The sequence below is a fragment of the Protopterus annectens genome, chromosome 8.part0, assembly GCF_019279795.1.
Source record: "Protopterus annectens isolate FY-2018-M chromosome 8.part0, PAN1.0, whole genome shotgun sequence".
NCBI lineage: Eukaryota > Metazoa > Chordata > Ceratodontiformes > Protopteridae > Protopterus > Protopterus annectens.
Window position 1 is genome coordinate 1,075,282,848 of NC_056741.1, and position 27,626 is coordinate 1,075,310,473.

Here is a 27,626-nt window from a genome sequence, read left to right on the forward strand (position 1 = left end):
GGAAATGTAGCTTTCCACTGTTAATTCCAGGGGGGGATAAAATCAAATAACTTGGGTAGGAGTGTACATGAGACCCAATCATATTTGCAATAAATGACTCAGTCCAATTCGAATTAACTAGTCATGTCACTGATCATTTATTTGAATTTGTAGGGCAAAGCACTGATCACAGACCAATTTCAGTCCCAGCCCAGGAGAGAATAGTACAATAGCATAAAGAGAAATACAAAACAATATAAGACAGTCCCACAGATAAAATTAAATTAAAAGGAGTCATGAATGAAATTAAATGTAGAATGAAGTAAATTTAGAATTAACAGTAACAACTTTGCAATTATGAACAATGTCCACGTGCATATAAAATATTAATATGCACCAGTTATATCAAGTATGGGTAAAGTAATGAGAAAAAGGGGTATGTATGGGGGGGGGGCAAGACAGAAGGGTTTGCGAAATAATGGTGGATTTAGGTAATGGAGAACATCAACATCTGTGCAGTATCAGAGACCTGGTTCAAGGCTCCAGCGAGCACCCCTGCATTACCAGGCTATAATTCATACCACACTTTTCGGCCACCTAACCTGGACCGAAACACTAAAGGCAGAGGCATGTCCATATTCATTAAGGATATCCACACCTCCAGGCTAGTTGCTCAGCATAATGCATCAGAGATTATCCAAGTGCAACTAACTCAGGGCAAGACCGCAATCCAAACTGTAGCTTGCTACAGATCCCCCACCATGCCCCAGGATTCCCACTCCTCATTTCTTGATACACTGGAAAATATTAGGATACAACCCAACACCCTAATAATGGGCAATTTCAACTACCCCACCATTAACTGGGAAAACTACTCATGTACCAACTCTTTTGCTCAACATTTTCTGGAATTCATAAATTCCAGTGCCTTGGATCAACTTATACACACCCCACCAGGGGCAGCAATATCCTAGACTTAGTCATTACCAACATGGGCGACCGGTGTTCCACACCAAAGGTCAATTCCTCATTGGTCAGATCCAACCACAAGCTAATCACCCGAGACATCCACATCCCATCCCCACCCCCCATTAGGGAAACTACCATAAAAAATTTTTCCAAAGCCAACTTCACACTTCTTAAGACAGAAGTGGCAAACTTCACGACACCCATGCAGATGAACAATAGAGGTACAACTGCTGAATCCTACACAATTGCATGGCTCATGCTATCCCTAACAGAACCAAGATGCTATCCTCCAAAAAAATGAAGCCAATCTGGTGGTCCACTGCCATAAACAAACCATACAACAGAAGAAACTGTTGCAAAACAGAGTAAAATCCCATGACTGGAGGAACTCCCTGGTCAGCCTCAGTAAGAAGCTGAGATCCCTCATAAAATCCTCCAAAGCTAGTTACGAAAACAAAATCGCCACGGATTCTAAAGACAACCACAAAGCATTCTATAGCTATATCAAAAATCTCAATGGCAACACTCAAATCTGCTCTGAGTTACAGCACAATGGCACTAAATATACAGAACCAACTGATATTGCCAACATCCTGGCAGATAGAGTCAGTGGTAACTTTACCCCCTTCTCACCCCCTAAAGGGCCCATCTCTATACCGGAAGAATGCAAAGTTCCTGTAATCATGGCTGCACAGGTAAAAACCACATTCTAAAGCCAAGAGCACAACATCCATGGGACCTGACAACATCCCAGGCTGCATTCTACACGGACTACAGAACAAACTGGCATCCCACCTAAGTACCATGTTCAATCGTAGCCTCAGGCTTTGTGCCCACTGAATGGCACACAGCTATGGTTATCCCACTCCAGCCCCAAAATAGCTGTGAGAAAAAAGAACAAGAAGTACTTATTTTCTTTCTTTTCTTATCTTCTCTGTGCAAACAAACACAGCAGCGTGTTGCTTCAAAAATAGATTGATTTATTTAAGCGATACCAACTCCCATGAAATTTGGTTAATTAAGACAGCAAGTATTAAACGCTTTTCGTTTTCAGCAATTTGAAAACTTTTTCAAACAACTTTTTACTCCGGCCCTTCCTTCTTCTTATAACCATTCATGACGTCACATGTCACTTAAACAATACAAAAACAGCTTAAATCCCGTTAAACTTTTTAAGTTTTAAACTATAAAGTTTAAACATTGAAATTTAAAATTTGAAATGCATTCATTAGTCACCTTAAAACCACTGAGATTTTGTCATCACACAGTCCCACTCCACAAAGGGGATCCACCATGGAGCCCGGGAACTACCGCCCCATTAGCCTGACGAGCCTGGTCTGCAAGGCCATGGAATGTTATCATCATGGAACTTATAAACAAAGACATTGGTAATCTCCAAACTCTGGACCCCACCCAGTTCAGGTTTGTAAAAGGCAGATCATGTCTCCTAAACCCGATAAGACTTCTTTGAAGCAGTCATCAAAGCCGTAGATAAGGATAAGGTCTAGATCTCGCCAAGGCTTTTAACACCATCCCCCACTCTGGAATTATAGATAAACTCACTAAACTAGGCATAAATCCCTATATCACAAGATGGGTTGCCAACTGGCTCACTGACAGAACCCACACTGTGAAAGTAGCAGACTCCAAATCCGACTTCAGACCAGTGACGTGGAGTACCACAAGGTTCAGACCTGGGTCCTCTCCTGTTTGGTATCTATTTCTCTGAAATACGGGCTAACACAGAAGGTCTTTGGCTAACAAAGTTTCAGACGACTGCAAACTAGGAGCCATAACCAAAACTCCTAACGATGTGGACATCCTATAAAAGGGCCTTACTGAGACAGATGCCTGGTGTCAAAGCCATGGCCTCAAGCTCAATGCCAAAAAGTGCATTGTCATCCCCTTTGGTAAAAACTCTGTACTCTGTACCCATGGACTACCACATAGGCGGTAGTAAACTTAACACCCAAAGTGTGATAAGAGACCTTGGGACACAGGTGGACAGTAGTCTCTCCTTTGACAATCACATCGCCACTGTAGTCAGATAATCCTTCTATGTGGCACACCTCATCACAAAAGGTTTCTCATGCAGGAAAAAAGAGGTCATTATTCCCCTCTACTCATCACTCATTAGACCCATTATAGAGTACAACGCCCCTTTTGGTATGTACCTCACAAGACATCTACAACAACTGAAAAGGCTGCAGAAATACCTCACAGAGAGGATTACTGGCGTCAAACAGATGCCCTATGCAGACCGTCTCAAAATCCTCCAGCTTTACTCCGTCCCATATCGCCTACTCAAAGGTGATCTCTGCCTAACATACAAATCTATGTCAAACCCAGAGCTGCTGGACATGCTCCACTTAAAGAAATCCCAATCCCTCCGAGCTACATGCTCTAGGGACCTAAACTTTTTCACCACAATAAACAGAACATGCTTTAGGGATAGATTCCTGTCCCAGAGACTTCCCATACTATGGAACAAACTACCTATCTATATCAACCAAAGTTTCTCATTAGCACTCTTCAAGAACAATCTTGATGATTGGATAGGAAATAGGAAATTCACCCTGGGGATCACTTCTGTGGCTCTGCTCGACAATGGCACAGGAAAATAATTTTCCTGTGTGGCAAAAGCCAGGGTACCATTTGGCTAGGCTTATACAGGCCCTAGGGCCAATAGCCTAGTACCTACCTATGAACCTATGTGATCAGATAAGTTATACTGGCATTTAGCCATTAGGTTTAAGTGTGGCTTCAGTTGTGAGTGAAATTCATGGTAAGAGAACGACTCTTCAGGTGGGATCGATTTCCAGTGTTTGGGGCCTACTTGGGAGAAGAGGAATATGTCAATTGCAGTTTTGTTTTTGAGGGGCCTGTGCTCTTCACACTGTAGGCAAACTACAAAATGATAAGGGTAAATTGTAAGTATATCATGGTAGGAAGGGATAAACAAGAAAAGTTAAAGGAAACAGACACCTACAGTGTAAGCAATGAATGTTAACATTAAACTGGTATGCAAGCACAATAGAACATCTACTTTGAAAGAGTTTCTTATTTAAAACTTTAATGCTGAAAATGTGACAATAAAAACTACATGCAAAATACAGCACGTCAGCTGAAAATGGTTGTTATGAATCAAACTAAAGGCAAAAAGGCAAAAAAGAGAAGGCAATACATTTTAGTTGTACTATAGGTCGAGTAAAATCAGGGACAGTAAAACAAAGTGGAAGAAAAGAGAAAGATTTATTGAAACAGCACTAACAAGCAGTTAACATATACTGCTTTCCTAATTTACAAAAGATGAGCTTAGCCACATGACCACATATGAGGGAAACATCTGTCCACTTCAGAACACTCCTAAACCTTGAGGCAAAGCTAAAAGGGAACCAGAGGTGACACAACTTGGTCTAGGTCATGGAATGTTAAAGGAATGAAGTGGGAATACCGGGAGCAGCTGACACTACTCTGTTTAACGAATAAAGTGGCTAAGGCATCATTTTAGAAGGGTAGAGGACAAAGCTGGAACCCCTGTTAACAAACATGGGAGGAAGGAACAATTTAGCAACTATGTGCATGATGGGCCCACTTCTACAACAGCAGCAATGATAATAAATACTACTAAAAAGGGCACAGAACTGTCCAGATTAAGTTAGAAACAGTATGAAATGGAGAATATATACACCAAAGGTAAGCTGAGAGAAATTTAAGTGGAAGTCTCAGAATTAATGCTGAGTACACAGTACTGCATACTGGAGAAGGCTTATTCATAATGCCAGGGAAGCAGATTATGGAGTCTTACGAGAAGAGATCAAGAACTTAACTGTATAACAGCAAGCTTCAGGAGCCCCACTGTATAATACAGATAACAGGAACTGCACTGTATACAGGGGGAAGACAGAAATTATCACATTCCTTACTGATAAAACAAGGTACAAGAGTACTGCACTTTTAACACTTGGGTTGTAAGGCAGCATGAAAGGAGGCTGGAATGGGTAAGCAGGGGAAAAAACATTTCTTCACAGAAAGGGTAATGGATACCACACAAACAGGAACTGTAGTGAAGACAACAGTAAGTATGAACAGGGGACTGAGGAATTTTCAAATACATACAAAATAGTGCAGCAATGTCTGTTTCGAAGTCCTGGTATATCTCCTGCATACATGCATGCCGATAGCCTGGTCAGCAGAAGGCAGTTTATGTAACATAGCTTAGTCTGTACATTACAAAACACATTCATTTCAGCCTACACTATTCCTGTATGACTTGATTAAATTTAATCATGCCATTTTTTGGGGCAATACAATAAAGAATCCAGCTGTGATGCAAAATAACTGATGGTTGATGAAGGAAATACCAAAAGGATATCATGGGACAACTAAACCACATGATATGGAAGGAGTGGGGTGAAGGGGACCTCCTAAAAAAACAGTGCTGATCCCATAGCAGAATTTGTAACAAGTTGGTCCACTTAAGTGTTATTTTCCAGATCAAAGCACATACTGACATCTATGGCAATACAGATTCGGTTGTACCACTAACAGTCATGATTATGTGTAAGCAAAACAAAATTGTATCGTTGTGACACAGAATACTTGACATACAGGAAGCCACTGATGACGACTCAGCTTTTCCCCCCCACCTGCTTCAGTCCCTGTTGAAACAGCGAGTCCAAAGTAATGCAATAAAAAAGCAGTCCCACATCTCTGCAAAAGCCACAATGTTAGATTTGTATTTGGTACAGAGCAGCTTGCATTTCTGAGAATATGCCCCACATTATTTTTATTTTTTTTTTTTGTTTTTTTACCTGCTGTTGGTTTTAGTGAACCATGGTTTGTTAGTGACGGAAGAAACTGCTTCATCCAGGAGTGGGTATGACTTAATGAAGGACAGAGTCTCATCTGGAAATTCATTGGAGGCCTTATATGCAGAAGCTGCTCCATATCCTGCACAGCTGCCTGGTCTGAAAAAGAGAATACATCAAGATGAGCAAAGCTGTCCTTCAAGACAGCAACAGGGCACTGCATGGTATGTGCTGCTGTGCAAATCTCTTACTTCTTAGTGCGAGTCAAAGCAAAAGCTGCAGGCAGTTTACTTCAATCACCTCAAGAATGATGGTGCCCAAAACTAACAGTCATAGAATACCTTGTTATTATTATTATTACAAAAGTACAGTTTTGTACCTACCATAAATGTAGATGTTCGAGTGTACACCCTGCTGCAGTCATCACACTTGGGTTATCCTGTCGTCAGGTGGTCCCGCAGTTGGCCGGAATTCCAAAGTCTTGGTCCGGCGTTGGTTGCCATCGCTTCTTCCCTGACGTCAGTGTGCCAGGGTTATATATAATGCATCTGACGCCATTTTCTTCAGTTTTTCTTGCCCCAGATGTCGGGTGCCCCCAAAACGGTGGTCAGTAATTAGTACCAAATAAAGTAATTTTTTGCACAAACACAAAATCCCTCCAGCTATAAGCAAATACATCAGGAAGGTATTGTACAGACTTAGCCAGTTAGATCAGAAGGGATGGAGGGAGGGTAACCTGGACTGCAGCAGGGTGTACACTCGAACATCTACATTTATGGTAGGTACAAAACTGTACTATGTTCATCATGTTACGCTGCTGCAGTCATCACACTTGGGTAGAACCCCAAAGCTATGGATGGGCGGAGGAGTTATAGAGTGTTAGAGGAGGCTAAAAGGCCCTGCAGAACTGCAGTGGCGAAGCCAGCCCTAGTCTTAGAGTAAAGAGGCAAGTGATAGTGTTTGGTAAAAGTGTGTACTGAACTCCAAGTTGCAGCTTCCAAAATCTCCTTGGTTGGTACTCCCCTGAGGAAGGCTGTAGATGTAGCTGTTGCCCTGGCAGAGTGGGGCCTAATGGTAGCAGGAACTGGGTTTCCATAAGGGGTATAGCAAAAATGAATGCAATGTCCTATCCATTTGGAAATTGTTTGTTTTGATATAGCCTTCCCTTGTGAAGCTGTAGCATAGGGTACAAAGAGCTGGTCAGATTTTCTGAAAGCCTTAGTTTTATCTAAGTAGTAGCGAAGTTGCCTGTGAATGTCCAAGGAATGGAGGAGTCTTTCTCCTTTGTTCTGTGGGTTTGGGAAGAAGGTGGGTAAGTGAATGGTTTGATTTAAAGACACACTTGAAACCACCTTAGGCATGAAGGAAGGATTAGTTCATAGAGAAACTCTGTCTTGATGGAAAATGAGAAAAGGTTCCACTGCCATTAGTGCCTGCAGCTCTGAGACTCTTCTAGCTGAAGTTATTGCTAGCAGCAGGGCAGTCTTCCATGATAGGAACTGTAGATCTGCAGAGAAAGCTGGTTCAAAGGGAGGTAGCGTAAGTTTTTCCAGAACAAAATTGAGGTCCCATGTTGGTGTAGGTGCTCTCCTGGGGGGCCTAATGTTTTTTGCCCCTCTGAGGAACTGCCTTAGAAGTGGATGCAAAAATAAGGGTGGTTCTGTGTTGTAGTGGGCTGAAATAGCTGATGCATGGATTTTAATGGAAGAAAAAGAAAGTCCTTTGTGCAACATCTCAGTTAAATACTGTAGAATCTGCGGCAGGTGAGGCTGAAGTGTGTTTTGGCCTTTAGTTTGGTTCTAAGCACAAAACCTTTTCCATTTGTCTGCATAGGCCTTCCTGGTGCTGGGCCTCCCAGCTTCCAGAATAACATCCATAACTGCTTGGGAAAGAGGAGCTGGCTGGATGTTTAGGTGATTTTCCATGCAGCCAAATTTAAGGTTTTTAGCTGGCTGTGAAGAATCTGATTGTTTTGCTGTGTGAGTAAATGTGCAGTTTGTGGTAAAATCCAAGGTGGGCCCTGGGCCATATTCCTCAAAAGTGGGTACCAGTGCTGGCGTGGCCAGTCTGGGGCTATGAGTATCCGTCGTGGTCTCTCCTTTCTGACTTTCAGAAGCACCTTTGTGAGGAGAGGCAATGGAGGGAAGGCATATACTGTCAGGCTTTTCCAGCTGAATGAGAGTGCGTCCACTTTCCAAGCTTGATGGTGAAGTGTCCTTGTACAAAATTTTGTTAGTTGATAGTTTTGAGGACTGGCAAATAGGTCTATGTCTGGAAGGCCCCATTTTTGAGTTATCATTGCAAATACTTGTGGATCCAGTTTCCACTCGTGGGGATCCATGATGTTTCTGCTGAGGTCGTCTGCCAATGTGTTCTTTTGTCCTGGCAGGAACTGAGCTTGTAAGTGAACTTGGTAAGCCAGAGCTGTGTTCCACAAGGTCATTGCTTGCCTGCATAGAGGGTAGGAGTGTGTGCCCCCTTGTTTGTTTACGTACCACATTACTGTGGTGTTGTCTGTCCTTATTGTAAGTTGTCCTGGATATAATAGATTCTTGAAGGCTGTCAGAGCATTCTGTACAGCTAGCATCTCTTTTTGATTGATGTGCAGATTCCTTTGATCTGCAGACCATACGCCTTGAACACACTGTCCTGCCATGTGTGCCCCCAGTCGTAGTCTGATGCATCTGTTGTCATAGTTTGCCTGGCTGGGGGCAAGGTGAAAGGCTGACCCTTGTTGAGGTGACATGCCAGTGACCACCATAGAAACTCCTGTTGTAGGCAGGGAATGAGAGATATCATTGTGTCCAAGCTGTGGCTGTGTTGAGACCATACGCTTTTTAGGTACCACTGTAATTTCCTCATATGCAGCTTTGCAAATGGTATTAGAAGTATGCAAGATGCCATGAAGCCCAAGGCCTGCAGAATTTTTCTTGCAGGGAGTTGGGTCTTTGTTGCCATTGTTTTGAAATATTGAGTCAGTTGTAGTTGTTTGTCTGGCGTCAGATAAGCCTTCTGGGCCGTTGTATTCAAGCTGGCACCCAGGAATGTCATATTTTGTGAGGGTGCTAGTTTTGATTTCTTTTCGTTTACTGTGTACTCCAAGCAACTTAAAAGATCTTTTACAAAAGCCAGATGTTGTAAGAGGATGTCCTTGCTTTTTGCTTGGATAAGGCAGTCGTCCAGATATGGATATATTTGAATTCCTCTTTATCTGCAGTATGCAATTACTGGTGCCAGGCATTTTGTGAAGACTCTGGGCACAGTAGATAAGCCAAAGGGCAGTGCAGAGAATTGGTAATGGGTTAAACCTGCAATGAAACAGAGGTATCTTCTGCAACTTTATCTGATAGGGACATGCAGGTAAGTCTCCTTGAGGTCCAACGTGACTAGCCATGCTTTCTTGCCCAACATCGGAAGAAGCTGCTGTAGTGTTAGCATCTTGAATTTGGGTACTTGTAAGAAGGTGTTTAGAATGGAAAGGTCCAGAATTGGTCTCCAGGCATTGTCCTTTCTGGAACTAGGAAAGAGTCTTGAGTAAAATCCTTGGCCTTGCTCTCGAGTAGGTACCATTTGAATGGCTCTCATGTCCATGAGAGCTGTAATTTGTCTTTGTGGAATCTGTATCCTCGTGAAATTATGTCTAGGACCCATTTGTCCTTTGTGACAATGTGCCAGTTGTCTGAAAAAAGTGCTTGTTTTCCACCCAAGGGGGCTGCCAAGAGAGTGTTGCTTGGCCAGATGAGGTGCAAGTCATTGAGTTTGCCTTCTGGAAGTTTGGGACCTGTCTTCTCCTCCCTTCTGTGCTGCAGTGCCCCATTGTCGAGGTTTGTACTGGGCTTGTGGTTGTCCTCTGCCTCTCGGACGTCTGTATTTACCCCTCTGTGGCCTGTCAGTAGCTGGAAAGGACCAATTTTTTGTTGGCCAATTTCTGCTGAAGCGAGGGGGCTGTACCTGTAGGAAATCTTTGACTGTTTGCATAGATTTTGCCTTATCCTCCATTTTCTTTAAGACTTCCTCTGCTTTAACTCCAAAAAGAACATCCTGCTGTAAGGGAGCATCTAGAAGCTTTGCTTTAACATGATCAGGCAGAGTTTGTTCCTTTAACCAAGCATGCCTACATATAACAGACCCAGTGACAGCTGCTCTGCAGGAAGCCTCCAAAGAATCAAACCCACATTGTAAAGTATGTTTGCCCACCTGTTCAGTTGCATGCAACAGATCCTGCATTTCTTTCAATTCAGACTGTTGAGGGAGCGTGCTCATTTTTTGCTTTAACTGAGACATTAGAAATTGCTGATATTTTAGCATGTGAAACTGGCAATTTAGTGCCCTCATAGCTAGAGTGGATGAGGTGTAAACCTTTTTCCCCCACCTGTCTAGTGCTCTGGAGTCCCTTTCAGAGGGTACAGGATTTTTAGCCATAGAAGCCTTAGCCCCTTTGGGACCCTGGGAGATAGTCTCTGGATCAGCAACAGGACTTTTGTAAAGAAATTTGCGGGAATCAGGCACTCTATAGTATCTGTCAGGTTTGGCCGGAGCAGGAGGCAGGCAGTCTGGGTTCAAACTGGATTCTAAGTAAACATCATCCACAATGTCTAAAACTGGGGGGGATGGCAAGTGGTCTGTGCTGGGGGAGTAAAAGAAACTAGTCTTTTCTTTGAGTCAGAGTAGTCCTGACCTTCCCAGTGAAAATGTTCCCTCATAGTGTGTAAAGTTTCCCCAAAGGAGTAGTCTTCAGGGGGAGAAGCTGAGGGAATGGAATCCTCAGCATCAGAATCTTCATAAGGGGAGAATGAGTAATCTTGGTCCTCAGAGGAGCCTGAGGAGATAGACACTTGTTCAGAGGATGCATAATCTTCCTCTTGTCTAGGCCTTTTGTCAGGAGGGGGTTGGGAACCCCTGATTAAAGAGATCAAATCTTCAGCCATTTTGAGCATCTGTTTCTTAGGCATGGGGCCTTGAACAGGGGACTGAAGAGCAGTCTTTTTAGGTTTAATAGGAGTCTTCGTCTTAGGATACATTTTAAAAGTGAGCGTCGTCGGTCTGAAAACACCTTCAGAAACCGAAGGTGTTTCTGCAGCACAGACATCTTTTTCAGCAGTGTCGTCGGTAGGGGCTGAACAAAATGGCTGCGTCGGCCTGGTACTTTCCATCAGAAGTTCCGAAACGGTCTCGGGTTCCAGATCTGCGGTAGTCAGGGGCTGCGTCTCACTGAAGACTGGTGAACCGGAGACCGGACCAGCCGAGGCCTCGGAGTCTGGCTTGGGTCTAGGCTACCTGTTCTTATCCTTGCATTTTTTGTGCACGCCGGTAGTCAGTTGCTCCGACGGCATAGTGTAGTTAAATTTTCTACCGAAGTAGTGTCATGCGAAATCAAAGCATCTTTTTATAGTACGCTTATTAAATCTAGCACAAAAACGACAACTAATGACGTCGTGGTCTGGGCCTAGGCAAGGTATGCAGTAAGAATGAAAATCTTTATGAGGTATTTGCTTCCCACAAGAAATACAATTGTTAACTTTTTCTTGAAGACTTCGGTCTGAAATTCGAGTTCGAAAATCTCAGGAGTCAGCCGACCGGCACTTGTGAACTGCTTCTGCTTCGGGCACCGCACGGCAAGAAAGACTGAAGAAGATGGCGTCGGATGCATTATATATACCCCTTGGCGCATGACGTCAGGGAAGAAGTGACGGCAACCGACGCCGGACCAAGACTTTGGAATTCCAGCCGACTGCGGGACCGTCTGACGACAGGATAACCCAAGTGTGATGACTGCAGCAGGGTAACACGATGAACATCACCTCATTTCCAGTAAAAATATGCAAGTGCTTTCTGTGCCTAAGCCTGAAATAGTATGTAACAACATATCTGGGGTTTCAGAACCAGATTTGCGGAATGCTTCCTGCCTCCTACATTTACACAGAATTTCTGTATGAGAAGAAAACACTACATAAAAGCCTTACAGACTCCTAATGCATGACTCCACTATACAAAAAGATGCTAAACTATAATCTACAAGGAATTACGTATGCATATATTTTATAAAAGACACATTCACTGTTTAGTCCCATAAGACAAAGAAATGAAAAAAAAGGAAAGAAAAAATGCGGTGCCCTGTAATATCATAGTGTTTTCACAGAAGCTTCTCATAGATAAGACATTTCTGCTGTTGAATCATTTGGATTCACTGTCATTAACCAAATATAGAAATGTTGCTAAAATTAGAGCAGTGTATGTGATTAGAAAGCTGGCCTACATAGAGCTGATATAACAAAACAACTCCATACATAATGTAGAAGTTAGAGCCTATATCAGCTAGTGGCTGGACAAATCTTCCAGTAGTTTTAATAAAGCACCTGCACTTGAGGATACTACGATGTCTGTTTAGTAGAACAGTATATCACTGCAATATATAATGTACAACAATTACTGAAGCAGACTCCTCAGACAGGATCTGTACAGCCTTATATAAGCAGTTAAGGCCTATTGTTTCAACATACGAGACTGAGGACAAGGTGAAATATAAACAAGCAGAGTGCGCAAATTGAAAGGGTCCTGGAGTTGTTAACTGAAAAAGATAGCATGCTGGCCTTTGTGACAGATGGAAGTGTGTGTGGATCACCACAGAATTGGGAAAGTAAGGCCATGAGAAGTGATGTACATCAGTCTGGAGGGTAGTGACCCTTGAAAGACGACACCAAAGGGTAGACAGACATTTTATAACCTAAGATCATGTAGCAGGCAATGAAAATAAAACAGAGACAAGTACTGATGGTACAGAATGTAATGCTGAAGAAGTTAAAGACAAACAGCATCCTAGTACCACTTAGATTGACTGTCTATGTCTGAAGTTACAGCAGATGATTAAATGTGTGAATGGAGACAGTAACATCTTCCACAAACTCTCTGTGAATGCAGGAAAGTCAAACAAGTAAACACAGAAACTATTATAACATATTCTACATAACTAGAGGAAACTATTGAGACTAAGATCAGCTGATTTGTTGAAGGCCAAAAATCTTTGTACTGAACCACTTGGGGGGGGGGGGGGTGCAAAACAGTCGCGATCCAGATGAGGATGTTTTTGAACTGGATGACTTTTCTATTCATGATGAAAAACTAAAGGAAAATTGCAACTGGAAAACTGACACGAGTCAAGTCATTACAGATGTGGGACCAAAGTGTGTTTTATGAGTTCACTGTAATCAGAGATCATCTAGTGCCTATTTAGAAAAAGAAAAACTCTACAAGCAACAAGTCTACACTTGTAACAATTTCTTCCACAAAGTACACAGCGCTTTTGTCTGTTCATGACTTTAGATGAAATCCTGCTTCAAGGTAATGCAGAAGCAGACTAGTACCAGTACAACTTCCTTTGAATCTCAGACTCTGTCATCGTTTAGGCTAGTACCAGTACAACTTCCTTTGAATCTCAGACTCTGTCATCGTTTAGGCTAGTACCAGTACAACTTCCTTTGAATCTCAGACTCTGTCATCGTTTAGGCTAGTACCAGTACAACTTCCTTTGAATCTCAGACTCTGTCATCGTTTAGGCTAGTACCAGTACAACTTCCTTTGAATCTCAGACTCTGTCATCGTTTAGACTAGTACCAGTACAACTTCCTTTGAATCTCAGACTCTGTCATCGTTTAGGCTAGTACCAGTACAACTTCCTTTGAATCTCAGACTCTGTCATCGTTTAGACTAGTACCAGTACAACTTCCTTTGAATCTCAGACTCTGTCATCGTTTAGGCTAGTACCAGTACAACTTCCTTTGAATCTCAGACTCTGTCATCGTTTAGGCTAGTACCAGTACAACTTCCTTTGAATCTCAGACTCTGTCATCGTTTAGGCTAGTACCAGTACAACTTCCTTTGAATCTCAGAGTCTGTCATCGTTTAGGCTAGTACCAGTACAACTTCCTTTGAATCTCAGACTCTGTCATCGTTTAGGCTAGTACCAGTACAACTTCCTTTGAATCTCAGAGTCTGTCATCGTTTAGACTAGTACCAGTACAACTTCCTTTGAATCTCAGAGTCTGTCATCGTTTAGGCTAGTACCAGTACAACTTCCTTTGAATCACAGATTCGGTCATCATTTAAACTACTGTTGCCACACCTTGACACAGCAATACTTCCAACCAGCAGCAGGAACCCAAAAGTCATTAAGCTATTCTGGACTCGAACTGGGGGAGGGGAGGATTTTTAAACATAAACCAGATTATGCAGTTAGGCTTTTTTGAAGGTTCATCTTAGCATGATGTCCCTGGCCCCAAACAACTTTCCCTCTAGTAAAATACCAATTTACATCCACCAGCAATACTTTCATCCAAATGGCTGTTTACTTCGTTTTACTACATGAGAGATGCAAGCTATATCTTTACAGCTGACGGCTGTCCAATGATTCAAAGATGCAAGTGCTGCTGTCTGGCTGTATACACTACTGATAAAGCTGCTAGACAACATATCTGCTTTAAAATCACTGAATTCATTTAAAACTGTACTTTCTGTATACAATGCACATAAGAGCTTGGGATTTTATTTCTGCCTTTACAACTTTAAATGCATCTATCATTAACAGTTAATGATATGCATTGCTTGGTAATCTTTTTTTTCTTTATACGCAGGGTTTGTATAATAACACTGCTTTTCCCTGATTTCCTTCCTGCAGTATGCATTGTTTCATTTGATTTTACTGAGCTGCATGTACAGTGTAAGTACATGTATTGCTAACTGCTTTCCTTCCTGCTTCCTGCTTTTCCATGTATATCAGCAACAATGCTAATAACATGTTCCTCCCTCCTGTTCTACCGTTTTGTACCTTTGGTGTTCAATCCTTTCCACTGTATCACCCCCCCCCACCTCACCCTATAGGTTTGCAGCACTGCAAAAAATAATCATTGTTACATCACACATATAGAAAAATAAATAAATAAATGTGTCAATTGCACCATAACTACCCATTTTAAATCTGGCCTCTCTCCTGCCCATCAAAGCTGTGTTCCTACTCTGCATGAAGTCACATTCTTCATCGTCCTACTCTCTAATAACATTACACCCATTTGTTCCATTCCACACCGAATTACAAAGACACTGCAATCCCTTGTGTTCCCTGCGGGCCTGTCTTTGGTGCTCCACACCCCAATGAGCAGTACAGTCACAAAGTTAGTGGATCCAAAGTCAGAACTTTATCCAGCTGGTTGGTAACTGTAGGTGCTTTTCCGACATGAGAAGTAAACTTATGAGGCCTGTTCATAAAAAAAAAAAAAAAAAAAAATGGTTACAAAAATGAAACCTACAAAAAATGTATAATATTCCCAAATCATTTGCAGGTCTGGCTATCTTTATAACTAAAGAAAATTTGAATTCACCTTACATGTCATGGGGTTCAAAGTCATCTTAAGCATTTGTTTTTAGGAGTGTCTCAAAAGTGTGTCCTGCAAAGTTGTAAGACAACTTGTTGTTGTTGCTGTGTCTTTTCCCGGTTAGGGGTCGCCACAGCGGAACTCCGGTCCCCTAATGATTGGAAGTAGATTTTATGTGGACCACCTTTCCCTTGTCTACGGCTCTGGAGATTGATTCCAAGAAGTCAATCAGGTTCAGGAGACAAGATCGGCCCTTCATGAACCCAAACTGCATGGCGTCCAGTGTTTGAAGGTTACCAATGTCTTTGTTTATAAGTTCCATGACAATACGTTCCATGGCCTTGCAGATCAGGTTCGTCAGACTGATGGGGCAGTAGTTCCCGGGATACAAGGTGGATCCCCCTTGTGCAGTGGGATAACTGTAGCTGTGCGCCTTTCAGTGGGCATGAAGCCTGAGATGAGGCTATGATTAAACATGACACTTCGGGAAGGTGCCAGTTCATTTTGTAATTCATGTAGTACACAGCCTGGGATGTTATCTGGTCCCATGGATGCTGTATTCTTAGCTTTGGAGAGTGCGTTTTATACCTGCGTGGCAGTTATTTTCGGAATTTGGCAATCTTTCAGTCTTGAGATGGGCCCTTTAGGGGGTGAGATTTATCTGGGTTACTGGCCAAGAACACTTCCACTGCTTCACTCTGCTGTAATACACACCACTGAATTCTGTACAGATCTCCATCAACATTTTCAAGACATTTTCTCTATTAGTGTATAATTAACACAAAAACTTGTAGTAATTTGTATAATCAGCTGGATTCTATTATAGCATGGTTAACTCTGTACAAGGTTACCAGTCTACTGTATAATTTACAGACCTCAGACTGAATGCAGTTCATCACTTTCAGGCCTTACGAAACTAGAGATAGTTCAATATCTACTCTCATAAGGATCTCTACTGCCAGTATATTTTTATAAGGCAGGCAACAGAAAGCACTACAATTATTTTCATGTTATTATAGGTTAAAAGGGGGAGAACTCAGAAAAAGTGTTTTACAGTCTGCATAATGGCTCATTAATAAATCATACAATAATTTGAGGTTTTTTGAGCCATGCACTTGCCGTACTTGCAGGGTCTCTTCCCTTCTATCATTAATAAATCCTGTCAAACACCCATAACAGCAAGAATATCATAATTTTTGTTCGGACTGCAACAAATTAACTAAAACAGACTCTCGAGAGGTGACTTAGTAAAAGTGTTTTCTAGCAAGAGAAGTGTAACAATGGCTTTTATTTTAGTGTTAAATTTTTGTTAACCCTACACTCAACATTCAAAATAATGGTTTCCTTTTTATCTACTCTTTAATTTACTTGTCTCTACCCACTCCTTTCGCCCTGCAGGCTCACTCCACTCCCCTACCCTATGCCCAATTTCCACCCACCCCCATGGACCCTACACTTATACTATCTAACCACACCCCTTCCCCCTCCCACCAATCACAAAGGCCTTCACCAATGACCACCTAACTCCAATTCCCTCTTTTCACTTACCAATCTCCATCTCTCCCACCACACCCTCCACCTCCCCCTTTCCATACCTAGTATACCTCCATGCCTATAACAGAAACCTAACAACTTACCCATCCAAATGTATAAGCCTTCCTTGAAACTGTAAATAAAGCCCGCGACTCTGGCCAAATTGTTTCTACCCTACTACTCGACCTCTCTAAGGCCTTTGACACTATCTCTCACAGCCTGCTACTAACTAAACTTTCAAAACTTAACCTATCTCCCTCCTCCTTGAACTGGTTCTCCAGCTATGTATCTAACAGATCTCAAGCAGTCAAATGGAAAAAAGCCACCTCCTCATTTCTAAATACTCCTACTGGGGTACCCCAGGGCTCCATACTGGGTCCCCTTCTCTTCAATATATTTATAAATGATTTCCGCAACTCTATCCCATTCTCAGACATCATTCAATATGCCGATGATTCTACTATTATCTGCGCTGCCACCTCTATCCCCTCACTCCTAAAACTGACTCAAGATGCTTTTACAACAACTGAGCAATGGATGAAAAGGAATCACCTAGCACTCAATAACTCTAAAACCAAATTAATGTAATTTACCCCCTCTAAGGCAACTTCTTTCAATATAAACACATTCCACATCTCTAGTAAAAATAATGTACCCCTGGAACTGGTGTCCGAGACCAAGTTACTTGGGGTCCAAATTGATAACCAGCTCAAATTTAACTCCCACCTACAGTTAAATATCAAGAAAACCCATCAAAAACTAGGTATGCTTTACCGACAAAATCATTACCTTACACCTGCTACCAAAATCACCCTCTCTACCTCATTTCTTATCCCCTCCCTTCTCTATGGAGCTCCACTCCTAACTAATCTACAGACCTCTCTAAAAACACAACTTTCCTCTTGCTACAACAAAATTGCCAAGTTCGCTACCAACCACAAGTCCTCCACCCACCACTGTTCCTTTCTCCAAAAACTAAAATGGCTAGAGCTACCCAGTTATCTCACATATGCTCAACTAAATCTTGCGCATAAGCTCATTTTCAACCCTTCCCTCTGTCCCTCCCTTTCATCAGCCTTTAAAATGCACCTTCCTGATAGAGTATTAAGGTCCAACAATCAAAATCTATTAGAAGTATATAAACCAACTCGTCCCCCAGGCAAAAATCTTGTGTCTTATGGCCTTGCATGCCTTTGGAACTCCCTACCACCTTCCATTCGCACCACCCCCAACCATACATATTATTCTTCCTACAATAATTGGAAAGAATACACTAGGCCACACTTCCTAAGTATTGCTTCCTAATACGTTTTTACTTCTCAGTACTTTTGTGCATTGCTTCCTAATATGTTATTATTCCTCAGTATTGTCGTGAAATGCTTCCAAATATGTTGTTATTTCTCAGTACTTTTGTGCTAAATTTCCCTTTAGTCTGTATTACCTATTAATTTCATCACTAGACTGTACTCACTCTAGTTTTTGTTGTATTATTTGCAAATTGTTTTTTCTTGTATGATTAACTTCTGTATAATGGTATAATTTCTACATCTATTATGAATAACCTACTGTAACCTACTTAGTTTTGGAGCTTTTCTCCCCAGGACTCCATTGAAAATGGGTTCATTTGGCCCAATGGACTATCCTGGCAAACCAACTGCAAACAAACAAATAAATAAATAAATAAATAAAAAATAAGCTACCCACCCCTGCCCAGTTACAGAGGTTACTCATACTCACACTTCTACCACCTCTAACTTTAGCCTACCTGTTAACCTACTATTAACACCCATTATATTTACACCTTCACTACCCCAACAAGCTAACTACCTCTCCTTCTCTACCTATCTTCACTAACCATGTTAACATAACATCTACACCCAGCTATCTACTGGCAAAATATCATAGAATAGCCACATTAGATGTAACTCTCCCAATCCTAGAAAATCTCTAAACTTATATAGTAAATTCCCAAATCCTAGACTTCAAATACTACTCCTCTCTTTAAAAGCTGGAGACAGTCACCCAAACCCAGGCCCAACAACTATTACCACTCAACTCCTCAACCCCAACTCCTCTACTATTCATTCCCTTACCAAACCACCAAACTCATTCTTGTTAGCTCACCTCAATATATGTAGCATAAATAACAAAATTGCACAACTCCATGCTCTCTTAGAAGTCTATTTCTTTGACATTCTTTGTTTAACAGAAACTTGGTTAAAACCTGTAACTAAAGACAGTGAAGTCATCCCACCCCAGTTATAATATCTTACGACTTGACCGAGCAGCCAAGAAGGGTGGTGGGATAGCTATCCTATTTAAATCTGGGTTACAGATTACTACCTATGACTATAAACCACCTCAAGACTCTAAAACTGAAATTCTTATTACCAAGCTTCAACTTAACACATTTAAATCCATTTATATTATCTGTATCTATCTTCCTCCTGGTAATAACATTGCCACCATAGAATATATCCTTTGTTGTTCATCTCAAATCATACCCCAAGAAACCATAATCCTAGGTGATTTTAACATTGATTGGAAGAGCTGTAGCAGTAGTAACCCTACCACCCATATTAACCTATTTGTTTTTTTCTCAAACCATTACCTCCCCTACCAGGATAAACAAGCCTAATAAGAAAGAAAGTACCTTAAATTGGATTCTCATAAACAATCATCCCCAGACATATGAAGATGGAACCCTCCCTGATGATGTAAGTGATCACTCACTTACCTATATCATCAGGCTTAAAACCAATTTACCTATTCCAACCACTTTTAGGACAATTAGAACCAAGAAAAACTTCAACCCTGATCTCTTCCAGAGAGAGAGCTAAGAGCATGTAAGTGGTCTCCCTTAAAATACCTCCCACTGGAGGAAGCTGTCAATTACTTTAATTCTAGCTTCCTAGTCATACTAGACCACTATGTACCAACCCGCTCTGTCAGAATGAGAACTAAATCTGCCCCATGGCTTTCAAAAAAACCCCAAAAAATCCATCTCAGAGATAAATACTGGAATAAATATCATTTAACCAAAAACCCTGTAGACCAACAAAACTTAAGACAGCTGAAAAATGACACTAAAAAAGCTATACTGTCTGACAAAAGAAACTATGACCTACAGTACCAGCAGAATCACCATAATAAACCACAAAAGGTCTGGGCAAGTATTAACCAACTTTTATACCCAGGTCAATCAATCACACCAAACCCACTAGGCACAGACCAGGAGAACCCCAAGCAGACTGCTAATGCCTTTAATACCTTTTTCACTGAGGCCATTCAAACTCTTGCCTGTCAGTTATCAATTCAGAACTTAACTATATCTAACTCTAACACTATCCCACCCCCACCATTACTCTTCCAACCAGTCCCAACATATATTCGTACCCTTATCCAAAAACTGAAACCATGCTCTCCTTCAGCAGACCAACTACCCACTGAATATCTACAAAAGGCAGCCAAATCCATTGCCTATCCCATTTCCATTCTCATCAATAGAACCATCAGTGAAGGATACATCCCTAGAATATGGAAAGCCTCCCATATTACCCCCCTTCATAAGAGTGGAAACGCTACTGAATTCTCCAATTACCGTCCCCTAGTCCTACTTTCTCCCTTGGCAAAGATCATGGAAAAATGCATCCACAGGCAATTGCTAGACCACCCAATCCAAAATAATTTGCTTTCCAGCTGTCAACATGGTTTCAGACCTTCCCACAGCACTACTACTGCCCTCCTTTCCTTTACTGACTGTATTAACATAAACCGTAACCACAACATGCTTTCCTCTACACTGTTTATAGATCTGTCCAAGGCATTCGATATGGTAAATCACCAAATACTTATAAATATCCTCAAATCCCTGTCACTAGATGCACTAGCTATAAAATGGTTCCAGTCCTACTTAGATAACAGACAACAGGCTGTGCTCTGGCACAACATTCTATCTACCCACCTGCCCATTAACCTTGGTGTCCTTCAAGGGTCCATATTAGGACCTCTCATGTTTTCTAGATTTATCAATGACCTTCACCTAGCAATTCCCCAAGCTACATGCATACAATATGCAGACGATTCCACACTTATATGCTCAGCCACATCTATATCTTAACCTCACTCCCTTACCCAAAAGGTGTTTAACATAGTTGAGCAATGGTTTACACAGCGCTGTCTCGTTCTGAACCACAACAAAACTAAACTCCTCCTTTTTACTCCTACTCGTAAGTCCTCCCTAACAGTTTTCACAGTAACATCCAATAATGGTACTCTCGTATCCTCAGATCCAACTACCAAACTACTAGGCATCACCATAGATAACAACCTTAACTTCAACACCTACATCAACAATACTCTAAAACCTAATAGAAAGCTAGGCTCTCTCTACAGGATTAAACCCTTCCTCTCTCCTGCAACTAGAATAACTATTGCTCACAGCCATCTAATCTGTACTCTCCTCTATGTCTCACCCATATATACTAATCTATCTAAAGACACCCTTAATAAAATGGAAAACACCTACAATAACATAGCCAGATTTGCTACAGGCAACCCATTCAGAACCCACAAATGTTATAATCTAAAGCAGCTAGGATGGCTTGAATTACAAAATCAGCTTAAATTCCACCAATGATCAAAGAACCATAAAAACCAAAGCAAAATAAAACCACAGTCAAGGATAATCGAAAAATAGCGTACACTCCTTTATTGTCCGCTTTCATCAACAGACTTCATCAGAATAAAATAAATATCCCCAGAAACTTTTTTCTACCATGGCTGCTATACTCTGGTTCACACCTTACATATAGTTACTTGCGCATGTAATGTCACAGAGGTGGCACTTTGCATAGACAGTTACCCCTTGCCTGCTTCAAGTACCTACATAATACAAGCCATTCACTGTTCCATCTCAAAAGATGCATTATAAAGTCTCTTATATTACCCGATTCCTTCTGTTATGTGACTTATTCCACTTTCATTATAAGTGCATAAAATTAACTTGATCTAGTATTTTCAACAAATTTTCCACCAATATCCGGTGAAATTTAGGGCATTGAAACTATCTTAAAGATATCCCAAAAGTTTTCAGTTCTGTTTCTTTCCCCTTTCTCGACCTTTTGTGTGTGTTGGTTTAGTAGTTGAAACTATAATGTCTTATTTATATTACACTGCAGGAATCTCAATTCACATTTTTAATCTGGATTTCCTCATTCTCTTTACCTCTTAAAAACCCATCTGTTACTTCTTCTTACCTCTGCATATATCTACTGATTACATATTTTTTTGGTTTTATAATTTGCACTGTGATTCCTCACATCTCTGTTGAAACTGCCCCCCCCCCCACGTTCTTGGTTGTAGTTTAAATTTGGTGGCTTTTGCAGTGCCCGCCCCACTGTAGATTTGATCTAGGACACTCCCCCAGTCCCATCTCTTTACCGCATTCTACCTAATAAACCCTTTCTGCACTTGCTTTTAGTCCTTTTTAATTTAATTATATTTTTTCAAACTGTGTGTGGACTAATATTGCTACATACTCAAGTGTGCCAGCTTGCACTGCATGTGAATTGATTTTACTACTGTTTTTGCTACTTTTCTGAAAAAAAAAAAAAAAATTGTAAGCCTGTTTCCTACCTTTCCTGTAATTAGTGTTCCAAATACAGATTTGCTGTATCCAGGACTGTTTGTAAGCTTCTGAGCCCCCCAAGTCTTTCTGTGTTGGAGGGAAGCCTTCTAGCTTATCAGTGGAAGTGGTAAGCATTAGGTAACCTGTCTACCACATAAGGAGTGGTTCTGACCCAGAATTTGTAGTTATTGGCCATTTGAGCGGTCTTCCATCTCTCTCAACTTTCTGATTTGAAGGCCTGCATTTGCATTTGTTTCTGTCCTGTAACTCCCTGTGCCCACCTCATTTGCTCACTAAAAAAAAAAAAAAAAAAAAAATGTATCTGCTTTTACTGTATTTGTGTTTCTTCCTACTTTATTTTTCTTTTGCGTCATCTTAAAAGTACTCAGTTATATTTATTACTGCTTGGTGTAACTCATTCTAAGCCTTTTAGTTTAAGCACTTGGGCTTCAGACTAGTTGTTTTACATTAATAAGGTTTGTGGTCTGCACTGTAGTAGCAGAACAGGTAGCTTACATCCTTCTAAGTTGGGAACTGCTGATTGAGGGCTCAGTGTCTGTTATTCTAAAAGTGTATTAATTCTGGTTTAAGCACTTGGGCTTCAGGCCAGTTATTTTACATTAAGAGGGTTCGTGGTCTGCACTCTTGTGGGAGGAGAGGCTGGACTCTGCCCTTCTGAGCTGGGAATTTCTGGTTAAAGGCTTATAGTGCCTGCATATATGAACTGCTTCTTACTGAAATTGGTACACCTTGTTTGCTGTAGCATAGACTAGATCCAGGCCTGCTGAATCTAGCTTTGTTTGTATAACTTGAGCACTAATCCAGGCATTCTTTAAAGTATTCAATTGTATTTATTACTGCTTGGTAGTAACTTGATTAAAGTGTAGCTATCATTCTAAGTCTTTTGGATTAAGCACTTGGGCTTCAGACCAGTTGTTTACATTAGGAAGGTTTGTGGCCTGCACTGTGGTGGCAGGACAGGTAGCTTACATCCTTCTAAATTGGGAACTGCTGATTGAGGGCTCAGTGTCTGTTATTCTAAAAGTGTATTAGTTCTGGTTTAAGCACTTGGGCTTCAGGCCAGTTATTTTACATTAAGAAAGTTCGTGGTCTGCACTCTTGGGGGAGGAGAGGCTGGATTCTGCCCTTCTGAGCTGGGAATTTCTGGTTAAAGGTTTATAGTGCCTGCAAATTTGAATGGTTTCTTACTGAAATTGGTACACCTTGTTTGTTGTAGCATAGACTAGGATCCAGGCCTGCTGAATCTAGCTTTGTTTGTATGCTTGTTGTTTGTTTGCTTGTTATTTCCCTGAAATGCTAATTCCACCTAAAACATGGCTTTTCAGCGCTTCTGTGGATCCCTAGTGATATCTGCATTGCTTACTGTACTTATTTCCTTGTTTCACTTGAAAGAAAATTACTGTTTGTCGTTTTTGCATTTAAGTTACCTGTAACACATTGCATTTAAGTTACCTGGCACTTGCTCACTAAAGCAATTATATAAGTCAGCACTAAAAAATTAAAAGCACTACACCCTCACAAACTCCACTTGAGTACCTTGTTCCCCATTGGCCCTTTTTTTCAATTATAAAGGAATTCCTAATACTATTCTAGCATGTCCAAAGGTCAGTTGTCAATCTCCTCTCCGTTCCAGCTGGTGAATCTGGGAATCTTGAGGCAATGTTACAACTGCCTCATGTACACAGACAACCCTCTCCTCCTCCCAACAAATTCCAACACATGTGAGAGATGCAACCATATAGCCAAACTGGAGGCTAAGCTCTCTCAACTCAGTACTGGTGTAACCAGTCAGGAGGAGAAGGAAACCACACTCACTACAATTCCAGTCTCACATAGACCTACCATTACAGCAAACCAAACACAAACACACAAAAACATACTCAAAGGCTCTAAATAAAAATCTGCCTAAGCAGCAGAGACCTCCAAAGCAGACACCCAAGCAACCGCTACCCCAAAACAAAACACGTACAACACATAGCTCACAAAGCCAGTGTGCCGAACAGTCACAGCCCTTAAGGCTAAACAACACACCTGATACACTTGTAATATGTGACTCTATCGTCAGGCACACTGACGTCCCGCTCACCAGGCTGAACAAGGAGAAGGTCACGGTGAGCTGCCTGTCAGGCGCTAGGATCCGCCACATAACAAAAGCACTCAGGTCACTCCAAGGCAAGTACAAATATGACTCAGTCATTGTCCATGCTGGTGTGAATGATCTGAGATGTACCTCCCTGGACTACATGAAAAGAGACATAGAGGAGCTCTCTGAGCATGTAGCCCAGGCCGGTATGACCCTGACCTTGAGTAGCATCTTACCCTCACCAAGAATGATGCCACAATATGAAGACAAGATGATCAATTTCATCAATTGGCTTAAGTATTGGTGTCATTCAAAGGGGATCCAATGCCTGTCAGCCTGGGATGACATGCTCGACAAGCCACGATGCTTCGCTAGGGACGGCTTGCAATTGTCACCCCTGGGCTTTCGGATATTGGCAAAGGCTCTTGCTACCCCCATAGTGCCTTTTTTAGGCAAGGCTCAAAAGACAAACCCACCTCCATAGGTATCACAAGGGATAAGAAACTAAGAGTAATGCTACTCAATGACAGAAGTCTAAACCTCAAGATGCACGCACTCGAAACTCTCCTTAGCATGGAGAACATCGATATCTGTGCAGTAACAGAAACCTGGTTCAAAGCTCCTGAGAGCACCCCAGCACTACCAGGTTATACCTCATACCATGCTTTTCTGCCCCAAAACTTGGACCGAACCACAACAGGAGGGGGAGTATCAATATTCGTCAAAGATACCCACACCTCCAGGTTGGTGGCACAGCACGAAGCATCAGAGACTATCCATGTGCAACAGTGGGTAAAACTGCTTTCCAGTTTATAGCCTGCTACAGACCACCCAACCCAAGAACCCCACTCGGCCTTCCTGAGAACACTGGAAAATATGAAGGTCTCTCCAAACACCATTATACTGGGCGACTTCAACTACCCAAACATAGACTGGGAGCATTACTCTAGCTCCAACACCCTAGCCCAAAGGTTCCTTAGAATTTATAAACTCAAATGCTATGGAACAACTTGTTACCACTCCCACAAGAGGGGAAAACATACTGGACCTGATCATCACCAACATGGGGACTCTATGCTCCAGACCAGAAGTGTATCCCTCACTGGTAAGATCAGACCATAAACTAATCTCACTGGATATTCACATCCCGACCCCACCCCTTGCCCAGAAAACCACAGTGAAAAGCTTCTCTAAAGCAAATTTCACACTCCTCAAAATCTAGGTGGAATCCTTCAAAGCCCCCGGGCCTGTGGAAAATACTGCCTAGACCGCAGAATCCTTTATAAACGCATTCTATGAACACCTTCAGGAATGCATGGATCATGCAATCCCAAATAAAACCAAGACCCAATCCTCCAAAGGCAGATGTCTGGTCTGGTGGATCCCAGCCATAAACAAACTATACAATAGAAGGAGGAAGCTACTACATGATAGAACAAAATCCCAAAAACGGAAGGCATCTCTGATCAGTATTAGAAAAAAACTACGGGCACTCATAAAATCATCTAAGGCCAGCTTCAAGAGAAAAATTGCACAGGACACTAAGGATAATCACAAGGCTTTCTTTAGTTATGTTAGGAACCTGGGTGGGAATTCCCAGATATGCTCAGAATTAGTCCAAAATGACAAAAAATACACCAAACCCACAGACATGTCCAACATCCTAGCTGACAGGTTCAGCGCAAACTTCTCCCCCCTCCCCACCAAAAGGGCAAATATCTATCCCAGCAGAGTTCTGTCCCCCTGACATCTCAGATGCTCAGTTAAGAGCCGCCCTCTCCAAAGCAAAAAACACAGCATCAGTGGGACCAGACGGTGTCCTGGGCTGCGTCCTACATGAACTCCAAGAAGAGCTAAACCCAAACATAAAACTACTATTCAATCTCAGCCTTACTACAGGATATGTCCCAAAGAGTGGCGTACAGCAACAGTGGTCCCTCTCCACAAAGGTGGTGCCTCAATGGATCCTGGAAACTATCGCCCCATAAGCCTGACTAGCTTGGTCTGCAAAGCTATGGAAAGGATCATCATGGACGTCATAAATAAAGATATTGGGGACCTAAAGACACTGGATCCTACCCAGTTCGGCTTTGTTAAGGGCAGATCCTGCCTATTAAACCTGGTTAATTTCTTTGAAACAGTCACCAAGGCCACTGACGAGGGGAAGGTGGTCCACACAGCCTACCTGGACCTCGCAAAAGCCTTCGATACAATACCCCACTCGGGCATTATAGATAAGCTCACCAGCTTAAATATAAACCCCTATGTCACTAGATGGGCTGCAAACTGGCTCAAGGACAGAACCCACATGGTTAGAATTGCTGGAGCCATGTCAGACTCCAAACCAGTTACAAGTGGCATCCCACAAGGCTCAGTCCTGGGAACTCTCTAGTTCGGTAAATATTTCTCGGAGGTACAGGCCAACACGGAAGAACTGTGGCTGACCAAGTTCCCAGATGACTGCAAACTGGGCGCCATAATCGACTCTCCAGCCGACACAAGCATCCTCCAAAAGGGCTTCATAGAAACAGACAACTGGTGCCAGAGCCATGGCCTCAAGCTAAACGCCAAAACGTGTTTTGTCACCTCCTTTGGCAAAAACAAAGTGCCCACAAATGACCACATAGGTGGTAATCCATTAAGTACAGAAGAAGTAATTAAGGACCTGGGGATCCAAGTTGATGGCAATCTCTCATTTGACAACCACGTGGCCAAAGTGGTTAGAAAAACATTTTATATAGCCCACCTAATCATGAAGGGATTCACATCTAGATCAGGGGAGGTCATCGTGTCTCTTTACTCATCCCTCATCAGGCCCATAATTGAGTACAATGCCCCTTTTGGGATGTACCTTACCAGACACCTGCAGCAACTGGAAAGACCCCAAAAGTACCTCACCAAGAGGATCAATGGGCTCAAACAGATGCCATATGCTGCCCGGTTAACGAAACTCCATCTCTACTCAGTGGCATACCGCCTGCTCAGAGGTGATCTGTGCCTGACGTATAAAGCCATGTCCAACCCGGAATTAATGGACATGCTGCACCTCAGAAAATACAAATCCCATCGAGCTACACGCTCGAGAGACTTGAACCTCAGCACTGAAATAAATAGGACATGCTGAAGGGACAGATTCATAACTAAGAGGCTCCCTTCACTCTGGAATAAAATCCCAGTCCAGGTTAGGCAGAGTCCCTCATTGACTCTCTTCAAGAGGAATCTTGATGAGTGGATGG

At 42.0% G+C, this 27,626-nt stretch overlaps 1 protein-coding gene across 1 annotated transcript in view; it reads right to left on the reverse strand.

The window, feature by feature from the left end:
- The window catches only part of LOC122809226 (semaphorin-6D-like), a 955,253-nt gene that overhangs the window by 97,580 nt on the left and 830,047 nt on the right, over positions 1 to 27,626 (reverse strand). Inside the window, exon 14 of the mRNA XM_044080542.1 lies at positions 5,763 to 5,918. Coding sequence (XP_043936477.1) covers positions 5,763 to 5,918 — 156 coding nt within the window. The remainder of the gene's footprint in view (positions 1 to 5,762; positions 5,919 to 27,626) is intronic.